This window comes from Triturus cristatus, chromosome 5_1 (assembly GCF_964204655.1).
Source record: "Triturus cristatus chromosome 5_1, aTriCri1.1, whole genome shotgun sequence".
Classification (NCBI taxonomy): Eukaryota; Metazoa; Chordata; class Amphibia; order Caudata; family Salamandridae; genus Triturus; species Triturus cristatus.
Window position 1 is genome coordinate 151,159,777 of NC_140587.1, and position 16,384 is coordinate 151,176,160.

At 47.7% G+C, this 16,384-nt stretch overlaps 1 protein-coding gene across 1 annotated transcript in view; it reads right to left on the bottom strand.

The window, feature by feature from the left end:
* LOC146830447 (nmrA-like family domain-containing protein 1) overlaps window positions 1-16,384 on the bottom strand; it is an 84,546-nt gene that overhangs the window by 4,747 nt on the left and 63,415 nt on the right. The window contains exon 4 of the mRNA XM_085604685.1: window positions 13,642-13,832. Coding sequence (XP_085460811.1) covers window positions 13,642-13,832 — 191 coding nt within the window. The remainder of the gene's footprint in view (window positions 1-13,641; window positions 13,833-16,384) is intronic.

The following is a 16,384-nucleotide window of genomic DNA, read 5'->3' on the forward strand; positions in this document are numbered from 1 at the left end:
GTAAAAATGCAGTTAACGGATTCAGATATCAACCCGGTCACATTCACAGGAGAGAAAATACCTATATGTGAGGGTATTGTGGGTTACCTTTTGAATTTAACGGTAGAGTGACTGTGGGTAAGCTGTGTCTGAGGTAGGTCCCTCAGTGTTAGGATGGCTAGATCAAAAAACAGTGAACATCACATTAAATCCCAACAGTGTACACCAAGCTCTAGTGCTAGAGGACAAGTTGCAGAGCTTTGAGGACAAACTTAGGAAAACATTTTCAGGAGTTTTCTGGAAGGATAGGCAAGCTTAAGAACTTTGTTCATAAGGTTGTTTAAAAAAAAAGAATGTTGTACCTGTAACCCACAAGGTAAGGAATATTCCCTTCAATGTTAGGGATGAAGTTACAAAAAAACTAGACAAATAGAACATAAAGGGATTATCGAAGCGGTGGAATGTGCGTGGATGGCATCACTCGTTGTGGCTAGGAAGGGAAATGGTAAATTGAGTTTGTGCATTGACTTGAGGGACATCAACAAAAATATTGTTGTGGACAAGTTTCCGCTGCCTAAGATAAACAAATTGCTGGCCATGACCAAGGGCATCAAGTGGTTTTCCACGATCAATTTAGCTTCAGCTTACCACCAGGTGACTCTGCATCCAGACAGTAGAGATCTCAGTGTGTTCATAATGCCAGTGGGGTGTTTCAGATTTATTTGCATGCATTTAGACTAGCCATGGCAGCAGCAGTTTTCCAAAGACTGATGCACAGACTCTTTAAGGATCTGCCTGGGGAAACATACTTCCAGGATGACATATTGATCATGGGAAAGAACAAAGAGGAGCACAATCGCAGGCTATACGAAGTTTTGAAGAAGCTGAAAAGATGTGGGGTGACTGCTGAAGTAAACACAAGTAAGTTTGGGAAGCAGTTTGTGTGTGTGGTAGTGTTATTACTCCCAAAATGGAAGTCTTAGAGTCTATTAAGGATGCCCCTGATCCATCAAGTTAAGAGGAGGTGAGGTCATTTTTAGGGACAGCCCAGTTTTACGCCAAGTTTGTGGAAGGGTTTGTAGAGAAAACGTATCACCTGAGGCAACTACTGTGCTCTTGGCAGGTATTTGAGTGGAGTACTGTATGTCAAAAGCAGTTTGAGGAAATTAAACTAGACCTTTGTGAGGCAATACCCTTATAAGGGTTTGACCCCAGGGTCAAAACTGTAATTACCACAGACGCTAGTGGTAAAGGGCTTGTCCCAGTGTTGTCCCAGATTTCTAGTGATGGAGAGGAAAGCATAAAAGGGGACCTCTGAAACTGGATTTTAGGAATCGCTATAGCATCAACTGCAACTGAAAGAATAATTAAGGCAGAGAGAAGGGAAGATGGGTGTACAGGGGGCTGTAAGAATGAATGTTCACTAGAAAATGTTGAGGGGGGGCGTGGTCAAGCTGACCAAGATGGCAGACGTACCTTCCTAGTGCTCCACTCGGCAGCCCGCGCAATCAGCAGTAATCCATGCCATAATCACCCCAAAACCCACTGAAACCAGCACCGGAGCTGGCGACATTCACATGGGTTTCCTTTGAGATCCGGATCGTAGACCGGGAAGCGGTTCTCGCGCCACTAGAGACTTCCACAGCTGTCCAGCAACGAGGCCAACATGGTGGCGCCTACCTGACATTGACGGCCCGCCGCGGAGGTGGAGGGTTCGAGACATCAGTCAGGCAGTTCCTTGTCCTTTGCCAGCGCGGCGGGGAGGAAGGTGAAAAACCCCTCCCGAGGTTCCGAGCATGGCAGGTGAGAGTGCAACTTGCGGATGGTGGGGCCCCGGGAGGAGGCTGAAAACACTCGCAGGCCCCGCACGGAACGGCCCCTGCATCGTGGACTTGACCTGGAGGGTCCCTTGCCTGCCCCCAGCGCACCGTGCTACACCCTACGCCCCATCACACCCAAATACTGTGGCCTCCCCCCGCACGGCACTGGGACTCGAGGTGTGCGGCGGGAGGTCGGGAAATGCTGGAAGCCTCCTGGTTGTAGCTGGCCTCATCGACCCACCGCAATATCCAGCCTAGGCCTGGCCCATCTTCAGCACCACGGGGCAGCTGGCAGTAACACGCACTCTAGATGTACTGTTTTGGGCGTGAGAGCTCTCCTGGACGCCGCCTTCTGCCTCCGCCGGCTCTCCGGGTGCGCGGGTGCACCGCTGTGGTCCGCGGTCGATCAGGGCAGAGGTGGGACCTCCAATCGTTTGCTTTCTGGCCCGGAATACCGATGCGTCAATGCCTCGGCTCCCCACGGAGGAATGAGCTTAGTCCCTCACTGAAGCAGGAGGAGCACCTCTGTTGGACCTGGCCATCTCATCCCCTCTCCATAGGCCCGTCTGCAAAGCGCCATGCACACAACGGGCGAGCCAGGACGGGATCTCTGCTGTTGAGACGCTCCTTGCACCCCACCACATCGAGATACGGAGGCCTTCCCCCCACGCGGCACCGGGACTCGAGGCGCGGGACGGGAGGTCAGAGGGGGCTAGGTGAATCATGGTCGTGGCAAGCTGCCCTGAGACATGGGGGTACCCCGCTTGATCCCGGCCCGGTCTGGCCACGGTGGAGGCGATTGCAGCCACACATCTCCTGGGTGCATCATCGCAGGGAGGAGGGGACCCTTCCGGATGCCATAGGTCTTCTCAGCAGGCCCTGTTTGCATGACGCCAGGCTGCGAGGCGCGCAGTGGGTGCGCCTAAGCAGGCACTCCAGAATTGAGCAGGCCTACAAGTCAACTGCGATTACGGCAAAATCCGGGGCCCGCACTATTACGATCAGAAGCTACGAAGTAGCGAGGGACCGCGGTGGAATGAGATGAAGGGGCTGCCATAGCCTCGGGACTGTGGGGCCTCACCCAGTTATATTGAAAGGGATACACGACAATACCCGCCTAACCCTCTCCCTCCCTCGGTGAATTCGCTGCAACTGTGGACCCTATACTGCCAGTGGCATAACATCTGCCCATAGTATCCGTGGGGCGGCAAATACTAAAAGTGGGTATCCTTCGCAAATGACAGCGCCTACGACAGGTGAACCCCAGTAGACGGGCCAGGACAACAACTAACCGTGGAAAGCGGCATATAGAAGTCCACCGCCATCCAGCCACGTGTCGCCTGGGCGCAGCTCAGGGGCCAGCCCGAAAATGACAACAAGGTATGAGGACAACATGAGACGTCAACGCATAACAGGAGCATCGCAAGCACCGGCGACCAAGAGACCGACCTCCCCAGACCCCAAGGCCACCCAGTTGGAAGGGGAGCCCTCCTACACAGAGTCCATGTCCGACAAATTAGATAAGGTCCTAGCGGCAATCATACATTCAAGAATGACCATGGAAAACAGATTTGGAGAACTGGCCACGGACCTTAACCTACTTCGGGATGACCACAGGAAGCTGGCGGACAAAGTTAAACAGGGGGAGAAAACGCTCCAAACCATAGAACCGCAAGTGCAGCGGCACCAAGATGCCATTAAAGACGTGAAATCTAGGGTGAAGATTCTGGAAAACAAAGCGGATGACCTGGAAGGACACTCCCGCCGTAGTAATATCCGCATCCTCAATCTGCCGGAGGGGGCAGAAGGGTCCAACCCTATTCGATACATGGAAACATGGATTAAAACGTTTACCCAGGCAAAAGACTTAACTCCTTTCTTTTCTGTAGAGAGAGCACACCGGGTCCCGGCCCGTAAACCACCACCACCACTGGGATCACCGCCCGACCGTTCCTACTGAAACTGCTCCATTACCAAGACAGAGATACTGTTTTCCGGGCTGCTAGACAGAAAGGGCCACTTCGAGTGGAAGATAAACAAGTTATGCTATTCCTGGATTACTCCCGTGCTGTCCAGCAACAAAGAGACATTTTTTTGGCAGTTAAATGTGCCCTGCACCAAAACAACCTACAATATGCTCTCCTATTTCCTGCCTGTCTCAAAATTATACATGACGGAACCGCACACTTCTTTACAGACCCTGCGGAGGCAAGTGACTGGGTAGAGCAACGATTGGCGGGCCTAGACAGTCACAGGAACACACAAAGTCATCGGCCCTCTGGCCGTCAACGGCGGCAATACAAAAGAGTCACCCTCACACAACGGACCCCGCGATCTGATTCATTTACAAAAAACTCCCCCGACCGCGAGCAAATCATAGCGGAGTGCAGGAAAGCACTACAAGCGGCCTCGGTGGTGAGCTCGACAGGGGAAAGCACGGATGGAGAGAAGGGCCCACATCTATTCACCTCAGAGGAGGAAGTTAGCGATGCGAACACCTCCCATGATGGCTCAGTCACACGTCCGATAGTGACTCCTCAAACAGCGGACACGCTGATATGACGATCACTCTGTTGCGAGACGGCCGCAGGGTGATGTATCCTCTGAGACCTCAGTACCCGGAAAGAGGACACTGCTATGAATAAGCGGGACACCGCGGTAAGGTATCCCGAACATTACAAGACTATATACCGGACTGGAATGCTGTGAGTGGGAGGGGGTGAAGGGGAACCCTTAGACATTTCTAATCTATCGTCTAATGGTGAGCGGGCGTGATGACAGCGGCTTGCGGAGACGTATGGCCACTTCCCTCAAACAACGAACTGAAGACAATACATGAAGTGTAGTTTGGACGTATCGCCCCAAACAATAGGTCCTTCAAGTTGGGAATGCTTCCCGTTGTCTAGTTCTATTGTTGCCCTATCTCAAGTTCCCCGATTACCCTTAGCAGAGCAAACTAGCAGAAATGTATTCGGGTGGTTAGCATTCTACTGGGGGGGACACGAGAGTTCAGCTAGGCATCACGCACAGACGTTCTTCTTTTAGACACCAGACAACATGGCCACTAAGATCCCTAACAGATATTAAAATCATGACATTAAATGTCAGGGGCATGCATACAGCGAACAGACGATACGCCATCTACGCATCTATAAAGAGACAGCAGGCACAGATAGCTCTCCCACAGGAGACACACCGGACAGCGGTCGAGGTGGATCACCTGCGTAAGAAATGGTGGGGTATTATTTGTGCAGAAACATACTCAGCATTCGCTAGGGGTGCCCTGATCTGGATTCAGCCTGGGATTCCCATCAGGTAGCAAACGCGTATCATAGAAAAAGAAGGACTGTTAGAGGGTCAGTCAATACTGTTAGGAAGCATATACGCTCCTAACGTAGAACAAGACCCATTCTGGAGTCACCTTATAGGAGTGTTAACCCAATACACATCGGTCCCGTGGCTCTTAGGGGGCGATTACAACTGTGCCTTGGACATCCGTCTCGATAGATCCCACCCCCCCTCGGCGAAGTCGCCTGCGCACAAGCAAACAAAGCAATAGCAAACTTGGGTAGAGCAATGGGCATTGGCGGACGCATGGCGGGAGCGGAATCCAGACACTAAATTATATTCCTTCCACTCGATTCCACATAACTTGCGAGTGCGACTTGATAGATTTCTCTGCGCCACAACAATACTCCCGAGAGTACAACACACAGACTATCTGGGTAGAGTACTATCAGATCATGATGCACACATAATGACCCACAGGTGGAAGCCACCCCACCCCCCGTACCCACCTGGAAACTACCACGGGACTGCCTCACAGACCAGCGACGTCCAGACTGATAGAATGGGATGCATTCAAAGTCGCAGCCAGGGGACATTGCACACAACAAATAGTAAGGGTACGTAGAACACTCGAAAGATCACTGCAAAGCACAGAGGTAGCACTAGCGCCTTTAACTAAAACAACTGATAAGGGCGAAGTCACCCCAGACAAAGTAGCAGCAGCCAAGACATCCAATGCAGAGGCAATGAGGGACCTACGCAATTATAACTTTAGGGTCTCTGCTACCAAGGTGCATCGAGAAGGCAATAGAGTTGGGACGCTCCTAGCTTGGCTAGCCAAGCAAGACAGAGATATGAACCCGATCACGGAAATAGACAAAACCGGGACCTCTTGACATTCATAGATAGATATCTTGCACATCTTTCACGAGTATTACTCAAGTGTCTATCAGGCCCCAATGCAGGGAGAACACTATGCGATAACCCAGTTCCTCCGCCCATTGCTCATAGCCTGCATTCCATCCACAGACAAAAAATCATTAGAGGCGAGGATCAAGTCCCCGGACGTCGCCCAAGCAATGAGAGCATTGGCGCGCAACAAAGCACCAGGAATGGACGGCTTCCCGCTCGAATAGTATAGCACCTTCTCAGCCCAACTGATCCCCGTGTTGTAGCCATGTACGAAGACGCGCTGGAAAGAGGTGAACTCTCAGGCTCACTCAGGGAATCTATCCTAGTTACATTACCAAAACCACATAGAGACTGAACGCTTCCTGCCTGTAAAATATTGGGTAAAATACTAGCGGACCCTTATACCCAAATTCTCACACCACTGATCCACCCAGACCAATGTGTATTTGTCCAGAGGCGCAACACCTCGCAGAATCTAGGCAGGCTGTTCCCTATCCAAAACAGGGCGAGAACGCAGTTCCCCAATGAAGCGGGTCCGATTCTAGACCCCGAAAAGGCCTTTGATACTTTGCTGTGGCCATATTTATTTGCTGTCCTCCGTAGAATAAACATAGGACCTACCCTGATGGCGTATACACAACTCCTCTATAAAGGCCTCACCTCGTGGGTGAGAATAGGTAAATACATTTCTGCTTCATTTTTTATAGAAAGAGGAACTAGGCAGGTGTGCCCTTTGTCCCCCCTCCTATTCGCCCTGGCAGTGGAGCCCCAGGCGATACGTTTACGTTTACGTCTGGAGGGTGAGGCATGGGGTATTCTGATAGCAGACACGGTACACTGTGTATCACTGTATGCAGATGACCTCCTGATATATGTCCGAGATGTCACAAGTGACCTCACCCAAATCTGGACGACGTTACAGGACTTTGCAGAGGCCTCCGGCCCCAAAGTCAATTGTGACAAATCCACGATTTATCCATTGAGTCCTCATTTGGCCCCTCTTGACATACCTGTTGGAGCTCAGAAACTTGCCTGGAGTGCTGCGGTGCCTAGATATCTGGGGGTGAGGCTGTAACACTACCCCTTGCCCCCATTGGATGAGTAGCCCTTGCCAAAATGATCATGGTTCCCAGACTACTCAATCACTTCACCAATCTCCCAGTAATACCACTGCACCCTTTCTTTCGGGAGCTGCATACACTGCTCACCGCGTTGACATGGGGAGGAGGTCGACATAGGGTAGCCTTAACCACACTGTACTTGCCCACGAATCAGGGAAGGCTGGGAGCTCCATCCTTTGAAGCATACTTCCTGGCAGCTCAACTCCAGTGGTTATCACACTGGACAGCAGAGTGTCATACAGGAGAAACTATTACTGATGAGGGCCGCGTACCCCTCCTGGCAATCCGGAAAATGCTCATGCCAGGTACCAAGCCACTGCGCACCTACCCCCTGCAGGTGTCCATAGCCCACACGTGCACCCTGAAAATCCATTGCATGTCCAGAGAAAAACCCATATACTCACCTCTACTCCCACTAGTAGGGTTCCCACGAAAGAATAAATAGTATACCACCCGTGCCCTTCAGGTTTGGACCGAACACTCAGTAACAGAGGTAGAATCCCGGTTCGAAGATGGACAGCTAAGGACTTACGCCCAAATAGCTGAACACTATGACCTCCCGCCGGGCCAGTTCCTGCTACACAGGCAACTCTTAGACAGCAGCCATCGCTACTGGGATCTAAATGAGGGGGAACCTCCGACACACCCGGTGCTACACACAATACTGCATATGGGAGCGGGTAGACATTTAGTTACCTGGCTTTACAAAGCTGTCCGGGAACTGATCCTCAACCCTCTACACTCATTACGACAGACATGGGAAAATGAAGTAGGACGGGTATTTAATGATAAAGAATGGGAGGTGGCACTAGAATATCCAAAAAAGGTCTCCAGGAACGCACGTTTCAAGAACATTCAATTCAATATCCTCCACAGAGCATACCTAACACCACACTGCCTCCACCATTTTTATACTGACACACACTTTGCATGCCCCCGTTCCCAAAACAAGCACATGTTTTGGGATTGCCCCAATATCCAACAGTACTGGGACAAAGTACATCGGACACTCCTAGTGACGACCAACATTATGACCACGTCACATGGAAGATGCCCTCGGAATCTTCCGCAGGCAGAGGACTGAAAAGGTGCAGAGCCGCTTTGCATCCCTAGCCATTCTCTTAGCAAAAAGCGGAATAGCCATGCATTGGCAGGCCCGGCGGGACCCCCCGAAGCAGCCTGGGTAGGCGCCATGAAAAAGTGCGGTGCAGTGGAAGAAGAGGTACTGAGGGATGAGGAAGTGAAGGGAATATGTAAACATACCATATCTCTGAAATGGGCACAATTATTGTACCAATTCACACACGAAACAGCGCAAGCTGAATCACCTGCAGCCTCTCAATCTTAGACTCCACCCCTATCCCCCATGGGACCGACAGGAGACAGTACAAGGCAGAGCATTGTGTGAAGTGGAGTGGCATTGTGTGGCGTGGAGTACCATGGAGTGATATTGTGTCGAGTAGTGACACTGTGTGATGTAGAGCGGCATTGTGTGGAGTGGAGTGGCATTGTTTGGAGTGGAGTGGCGCTGAATGGAGTAGCATTGTGTGGCATGAAGTGGAGTGGCATTAAGAGGAATGGATTGGAATGCCACAAAGGGGTAGTAAGCGCAACGAAAATACAATTGCAAATGAGTAAAGTGGAGAGGCATCAAATGGATTGGCGTTTTGTGGAGTGGCATTGTGTGGAGTGGCATAGTAAGGGGGTGAAGGGGAGCAGCATTGTGTGGCATTGAGTGACGTGGAGTGGCATTGTGTGGAATGGAGTGGAGCAGCATTGTGTGGCTTGGAGTGGCATTGAATGGAGTGGCATGTGCAGCGTGGAGTGGCATGAGCTGCGTGGATTGGAGTGGCATGTGCAGCGTAGAGTGGAGTGGCATGTGCTGCGTAGAGTGGAGTGGCATGTGCTGCGTAGAGTGGAGTGGCATGTGCTGCGTAGAGTGGAGTGGAGTGGCATGTGCAGAGTGGAGTGACATGTGCAGCATAGTGTAGAGTGGAGTGGCATGCGCAGCGTAGAGTGGAGTGGCATGCGCAGCGTGGAGTGAAGTGACTTGTGTGACAAGGAGTGGAGTGGATTGGCATAGAGTTGAGAGGCATTGTGTGGTATGAAAAGTTGCATGAGTTGCCAGTGAATTGCCCTATAGTGCTTCAAAGCCTTGTACTATACAAATGTAATTATAATATGTTACCAATTATTCCGACCTAAGATCCATGTAAACATCCAATGCCTTTGATGCAATACAGGAGCTTGTTAATATGTACAACACTTCTGCAAAAACTGGTTTGTTTACAAAAAAATGTATGTTAGACCAAGAGGGGCTAGTAGGTGAGGGAGCAACATATATTGTACCGGTTGGGGATAAAGGAGATGGAGTCAGGTAGGTGCAGTGTTGTGGAGCTACAAATGTTAAACTCCTTTCCTAAACAGGAATAGCAGATGTACTCAGTACTCAATCATGATAGTGAATGACAATAACAATCACCTTGTTGTGAGAAGAAGCAAGCAGAACAGACTGACTTTTATATCAAAGATATTACAGAGTTGACAATCGGAGAGCGCTAGGACGATTCAATCAAACATTGGTGATGGGAGTGGTATGGGAAGAACCTACACAGGGTGGGTGGGAGGGGAAAGAAGCACCAAGGACCTGGCGGAGTGGAAGGGGAAGAAGAAATGTACCTCAATCACAGCACGAGCAGTAGAGAAACATAAATTAAAATTAATCAATCTGTGCTTGATCCATGATCCATAGAAAGAAAAGGAAGTGACGCTTGGCACATGCTGGTCAATTGTGCATGGTAGCAAAGAAGAGTGACAATGATGCCAAAGAATGGTAAGCAATGGGCAGGTTCCAAGCGCCTTTTATAGTAAATAATACCCCCTGCAGCGACAGCACTTGCGCTATCAGTAGGTGAGATCTAAAAAGGAAAAAAGTTCTTACTGCCCTTGGTTCCAAGTGCCCTAAAATAGCTCTACTCCAGGAATCTCACCTCTCCCATAAGCAAAAGTGACAAGTTGAAATATAACTGGGAGGGAAAGTACTCTGAGTAACAGACATGAGGCACACCACAATCTTTCTACCCCAGTGGCCCACATGGAAGGAGGAGTGGCTATATTGATAATTAAATCGTTACCTATAGCGCATCTTCAAGACTTGGACAGAGTGAGATGGAGGTTTTGTGTTCATTAACCCCTTGTGTGCCACGCCCTGTGCCGGGCATTGCATTAGCGGGCGGGGTTCATGACGAGCTGGACTCGTCATGGGCACAGCGCAACCGCGGCCCATGACGAGTCCAGCTCGTCATGGGCACACAAGGGGTTAAGTTAAAGTTGCAGATTGTGACACTGGTGGTCAGCTCAGTGCAGGACTTCTACTGGTGACAAGGGAGATTTGCTAGCTTCAGTGTCCAGAATTCTACTTGAGGTGGGGAACAATAAGTTTGTGATGGACAGAAATATTTAATGACAGGCCATTGCATGGCTGATCAATGGAGACAGCTCCACCGATCTGAAAGATTACACTTTAACCTCATGCATGCACTGGTTCTGCTCCTGTATTAATTACTTCCTCCTTCTTGCCTCTACACTGAGTTGAGTATTGGGAGCCTCCATTATACCAAACAGGGTGTCTGACCAAGATACACAGTTGTAGGTGGAGGCAGGTTTTCGGTTCCCCCTCTGGAGTCTGGTTAATGAATGTTCACTGCTATGGAGTGCCTACTTACAAGACTTGATTGCAATTTTACCTGACAACATACTTTGAGGATAGTGAGGGCTCTGCAACATTAGCCCAGCTATTGTACGCAGCCAGGAAAGCATGTGTAAGGAGATTCTCAAAGAGCTATGCAGCACTAGCCAAAATGTTGGCTAGGAATCACAGAATGGAGTGTAAAGAGAAATTGCTGATCTAACATTTCAATATAATACATGTCAATACTTTGTATTTCAATATAATACTTATCCCCAATACTTTGTATTGTGATGACTGATATAGGCGAAATAGGATCTCAACTCTCATGAATACGCAGCAAGGAAAAACATTAAGAGAGGGGAGAAATAGCAGACAGTTTATTAGCTCTGCAACTCAGCAGAAGAACTCAAGGACACCAAGCCAGCGATTAGTGAGGAGAATGCTTCTTTGCTGACCAGTCCAGTCAAGTTCACTTTGGTAAAGGGTACAGATAGTTACGAAGAACACTTTGCCCGGATTTAACTATGTTTTTAGATGGTTCCACTTGTGCCCCACTGGACCTTATGAGCTCCATGGATAGGAAAATTAAGGTATTTGTTACGGGATAGTCATGGTCTAGATTTAAAGCCTGAGGCTTCACGCTCAACAGATTCCAGAGGCTTATGCCTGCTGCACATAGAACACTGTAGGCTGTCACATCAATTATCACAGGGTATGTACATGCTGCTCATATGCATGAAATGTTAGGCCTGTGTACTCATGGCAGTTTTAATCAGGAGACAGACTAGTCGCTCTATATATCAAGGCATGATGAGATGGAGAAAGTCAAAACCTTATTCTATAGTCCTTGCTTTATGCTTGGTGCAGAGTACATAACAAGTTGTGAGTCCGATGTAGTTTACACACAAGACACCATAGTGGTTAAATGGGGAAATACTGATTGACACGTGTTTCATAACCTGCACCAGTTGGAAAGCAGATTGCATCCAGACCTGCTGTGGATGGGCATTTTAAACAGTTCACTGACCCCCAACCTGACCATAACAGGGGGTACTGACAACTAACCCCTTGCCTTTGTGGCCTGCTGGGCCCAGTGACTCACCCTGAAATATATATACCCACTTGTGGTCCTACATAGGAGTAGTGTCCGGTCTTTACGAAGTACTCACTGATCACTGTTACTCACATTTGACAGTTCGGCACCTCAGACAATGGTGGGAATGGCAAATGGCGATTAAGTACTTGACGGGCGACTGAGATGCCTTATTCAGGGGACTATGGAAGACTCTAAGGGCACCCAACCTGTGATATTTGGCTGAAAGGCATGTTTGAGATGGCCTCCAGTGAGAAAGTGATATACAAGTTGAATGACCAGTTACCGAGATTTGAGGAGACATGGGGTAATTTTTTGATTTCCTAATCTGAGTTGCAGGCAAGGAAAAGAGACACGGAATGTGGAGCCCTCTACAGAGATTTTAGAACAATAATAGAGTGGTGATGCAAGAGGGAGGGCTTCTGGGATCTTGGAGATTGGGTCTTGCGGTATCATTTTATTTTAGGTTTCCTTTCTGTTTAGCATTAGAGCTTGTTGGAACTTAGCGTTTGGGCCTTGTATCTGTGACGGGAAATTTTTCAGAATGCTTGAAATGTTCAACGCATCATGATAGTTGTCATTCTGTTTTCTGATGTTTGATGATAATAAACAGTTGCAACCTAAGACTGCCCTCAGCCACTGTGCTGATGCCAGTCATTCCATCCTTGTTTTTGACCTTGTTCCTCTGTCACTCCTGTATGATGCTCTATTGCTCTCCACCTGGATTTGCGAATGTAAAAACAATACACACATTATATTATACCATTTAGGGGAAATAAACAGGTTTTTCACAACACAAAAAGCGGTGGATTCTGAATTGTCTAATCTTCATAATGAAATCAAAAAAATCTACCTACACTCAAATTAAAAACAGGACTGGATACGTTACATTCCCGCTATAGGACAACTACAGAAGTCATTATTTTGGTGGGTCCATGATGCATAATGCTTTGAAAAACCAAACTGAGACCTTGCTACTCCAAACCCTTTGTTCACTCCAGATGAAAGAACCGGTCTGGATTCACTCACTTGGAGTAAACAGAGTGGTCAAATAATGGTCTCCGATGGTAGAGTAGAAGTGAGGCAGCCACCAATGCCATCTTGTTGAACTAGAGTGCAAGCTCCAGGAAACTACCAAAATAGAGCTTTTCGTATACATTTTCTCTAGGAGCTAGAACCTGACTAATCAGTACCAATCTTCAAGACTGATGAGTTAGGTTGGCCCATGAGAGACTATTACCCTTTCATGGGCAAAACTAGTAATAGGTGATAATTGTCACATCCAATAAATTCCAAACACCTTGTTGCCTAAATCACTGCATCTAAAACCTGGCCATTCGTAATGACGGTCAAATTGTTTTAACTGTATTTTTATTTTTACGAAGGTAGCTGCTGGTTTAGAGTACATTTAGAGCAGGGCGGTAGGGCTCGTATAGGCACAAATGATTTTAGCATTTTTGAATGCAAGGAGCTTCAAGCAAATTGTGCTTGTTTTAGTATTTGCTCGGCCACTGCGAGTTGGTGCACCAAACGCAATACATGGGGACTTCATATACACACAACATACACCAATAGCATGCATTACTCTCCAATTTTAATCCTGGAGAGGAAATGACTCCAATACCCGAGAGGATGATTTTAGCACTGGGTTGGTTTTGCACCTGCAGTTAGCACATGGCTAGAAAACATCCTCTTATTTTTCTCTTACATTTTATTTGAGCACAGTACGCTTCTCACCTTGGAATCCAGTACTGTCTTCCCCATGTGCTTGGACAGTATCTCTGCGTACTGCTGGACTATCAGACGGTCAGCGCTCAGTCCAATAGCCTTGCCAAGGTAACCATCAGGGGACTGGAAGATGCTTGCCACAACAGGTCCGATGTCAGCCACGGATATCCCATCCAATGGAATGTCCGCCATGGGCAGCACTAGTGTAGAAAGACAAAGAGAGATAAAGTGTTAGCAGATGCGGAGTGAGCAATATGAGTGGGGAGAAGAAGGGAAATAACACTCTCCTGTTTGGAAGGAGAAACCTATTTTGGGTATTGGTTTTGCTATTATTGGCTCACCTCCTTCCACTCCATAGGTCTCATCATAAATGCATGTAGATGGCATCTTCTTCTCTACCCACCAGAAAACCCGCAGATGTTATAGACCTAGAGGATCATCTGAGCTCATGAAGTGCCTCAGCTGTCTTCTTGAAGGTACAGACAGGTAGCGTCACCTCTACCAGGGCATTGCAAAGATGGCTGGTCCTTTGCACCTCACTTACCAGTATTCAAAAGCCAACTTACAGGTGAGACTTGCAGAACCCTCGTGTCACCAAGACAAGTGACGCTACCAAAAGAGGTCATGTGCTTAAAAGGTCCACATTTTAGTACCACCCAATTACAGATGGCCAGAAGTGCATAACTTATGGAGGACACAAGCGACTGTCAGATTTTGATCTTCCATTTGGTACCTGGCAAATCTGCTGACTTTCTTAGGTTATTAAAAAAAAATACATCCTCAGGAGGTGTATTTTATAGTTTCACGATAGCCAGATCTGATTTTCAAACATTTCTGAGTGCAGTAGCGAAAAGGCCTCCTCTCGATATGATACCTGGGCTATAGGAATCACCTTGCCAGGTACCTTAAGCTTGCTCCCTACTTATAGTGCTTCATGGAGTGTCATCTCTTCACGATCTTTCATCCCTTGAACTAATAACCCTTTTGCCTTCACGCACCTCATATCCCTCTCACCTTCTTCAAATTACTTCAAATGCCTCTTTTCTGTAAACGTCCAAATGTGCTTCTGAAATTCTGTAGGAGTTACACATTTATTTTGCTATGGGAAGTCCTCTACTACCCAAGTAAATGTTTGAGTCTGATCAAGAAATCCAATAAAATAGAAAAATAATTAAAATGCATTTGCTGTGTTTAATACGATTTTTAGGATACAATTTAATTTTTTTAGTTCATAAGTACAATAAAGATTGATAAATAAAAGCCTATCTCTTGAGCTTATTTGATTCCTTACCAATGCCTGAAGTTAGCCCTGCTCCCCTCCCATAGCAGGCTTTCATGTACATTAGAGGCCTGCTGCAGCATTGTATATTACAAGGCTATTAGTACATTCCACCCCATGAGTTCATATCCACTCGGTCATTGCAGCATACCCCTGTTGTTCAGAACCTTCATTGGCTTGCTTCCTTTTCTGTTCTAGAACTCTGAAGAGAGGCCACGGTGACATATAAAGCTTTATAAACAAAAATGCTATAAACAAATAAAATGTCCCTCCTAACTGTGAATCAGACTTCCTCATGTTTATTTCCTCACATTGAACTTCTAGATCTTCTTGCCTCCCTTATGCATTTCCTCCTGCATGAGTTACATTAAAATGATTGTTCTTCTGTCGCCACAGCCCTTCTGGTCTGGCACTATGCTAAATATACGAATAAATGAACTCTTAATCCTTACCTAATGAGTGTCAGCCCACCTGTAGCAGAGCTAGATACTGTTAATATGTAGCAAGGTCGTTTTATACAGTTACAGCCAGACTGGACTTTTGTACAGTGCAAACACAAGCAAATGATGGACTGTGCACTGAAACTTTTCAGACACTCAACACCTGTGACAGATCTGGGTTGAATTCGTAATCGTTCTTTAGCGCACTTCATCACACCAGTTCAGACCCAGCCGTGTGCAAATAAGTCTTGACCCTGTTCCTCAAGGGAACAGTCCAGCCTGAAATGTCAAGCCAGGTCTTCCTTGGACTGGAAACAAGCATCCTGCGACTAGTTTTGGGGTAACACCTCTCATCAGCCAGGCTAGCTTGAATCCAGTGGCACAGTGAGCTAGGGACCCACATCTGGGCATACCCTGCCAACTTAGCGCAAACAAATCAAACACAAGGAGATGATGGACAGAGTCTTCCCTGGACCGGAAACAAGCATCCTGGAACTGGTATCGGGGTAACACTCATCATCAGGCTAGCTTGAATCAAGGGAAGGCCTGGCTTGGCAGTTTGGGCTAGACTGTTCCCATGACGCACAAGGTCAAGACTGATTTACATATGGCTGGGTCTGAACTGGAGCGGCAAAGTGAGCTAAAGAATGATGATGGATTCAACCCAGATCTGTGACTGGGGGTGAATGTCTAAAAGGTTTCAGCACTCCGTCCATCTTCTTGTGTTTGCTTATGTACAGTGACCAGCCTTCCCCTTGACTGGGTCAATAGCTCTGTTCTGCAGAGTACTGGTCATGAGACAGCTCAATGAGTTAGGGTTCTACTTAAAGGAATCAAAGCAGCTATTCATTCTTCTAGTGTGAGATGAGACGGATATAAATTTATGATAAAGTGCAATGTGGGTATCGGATTTATAACAATACTGTGATTAAGGGGGCTGGAGGCAGCTCATGTTACTGCATATTTTCCTGGCTCACAGAGTACCACAATAACACCTCCCGGGCAGGATCCAGCTGTATTCTTAATCTGAAAC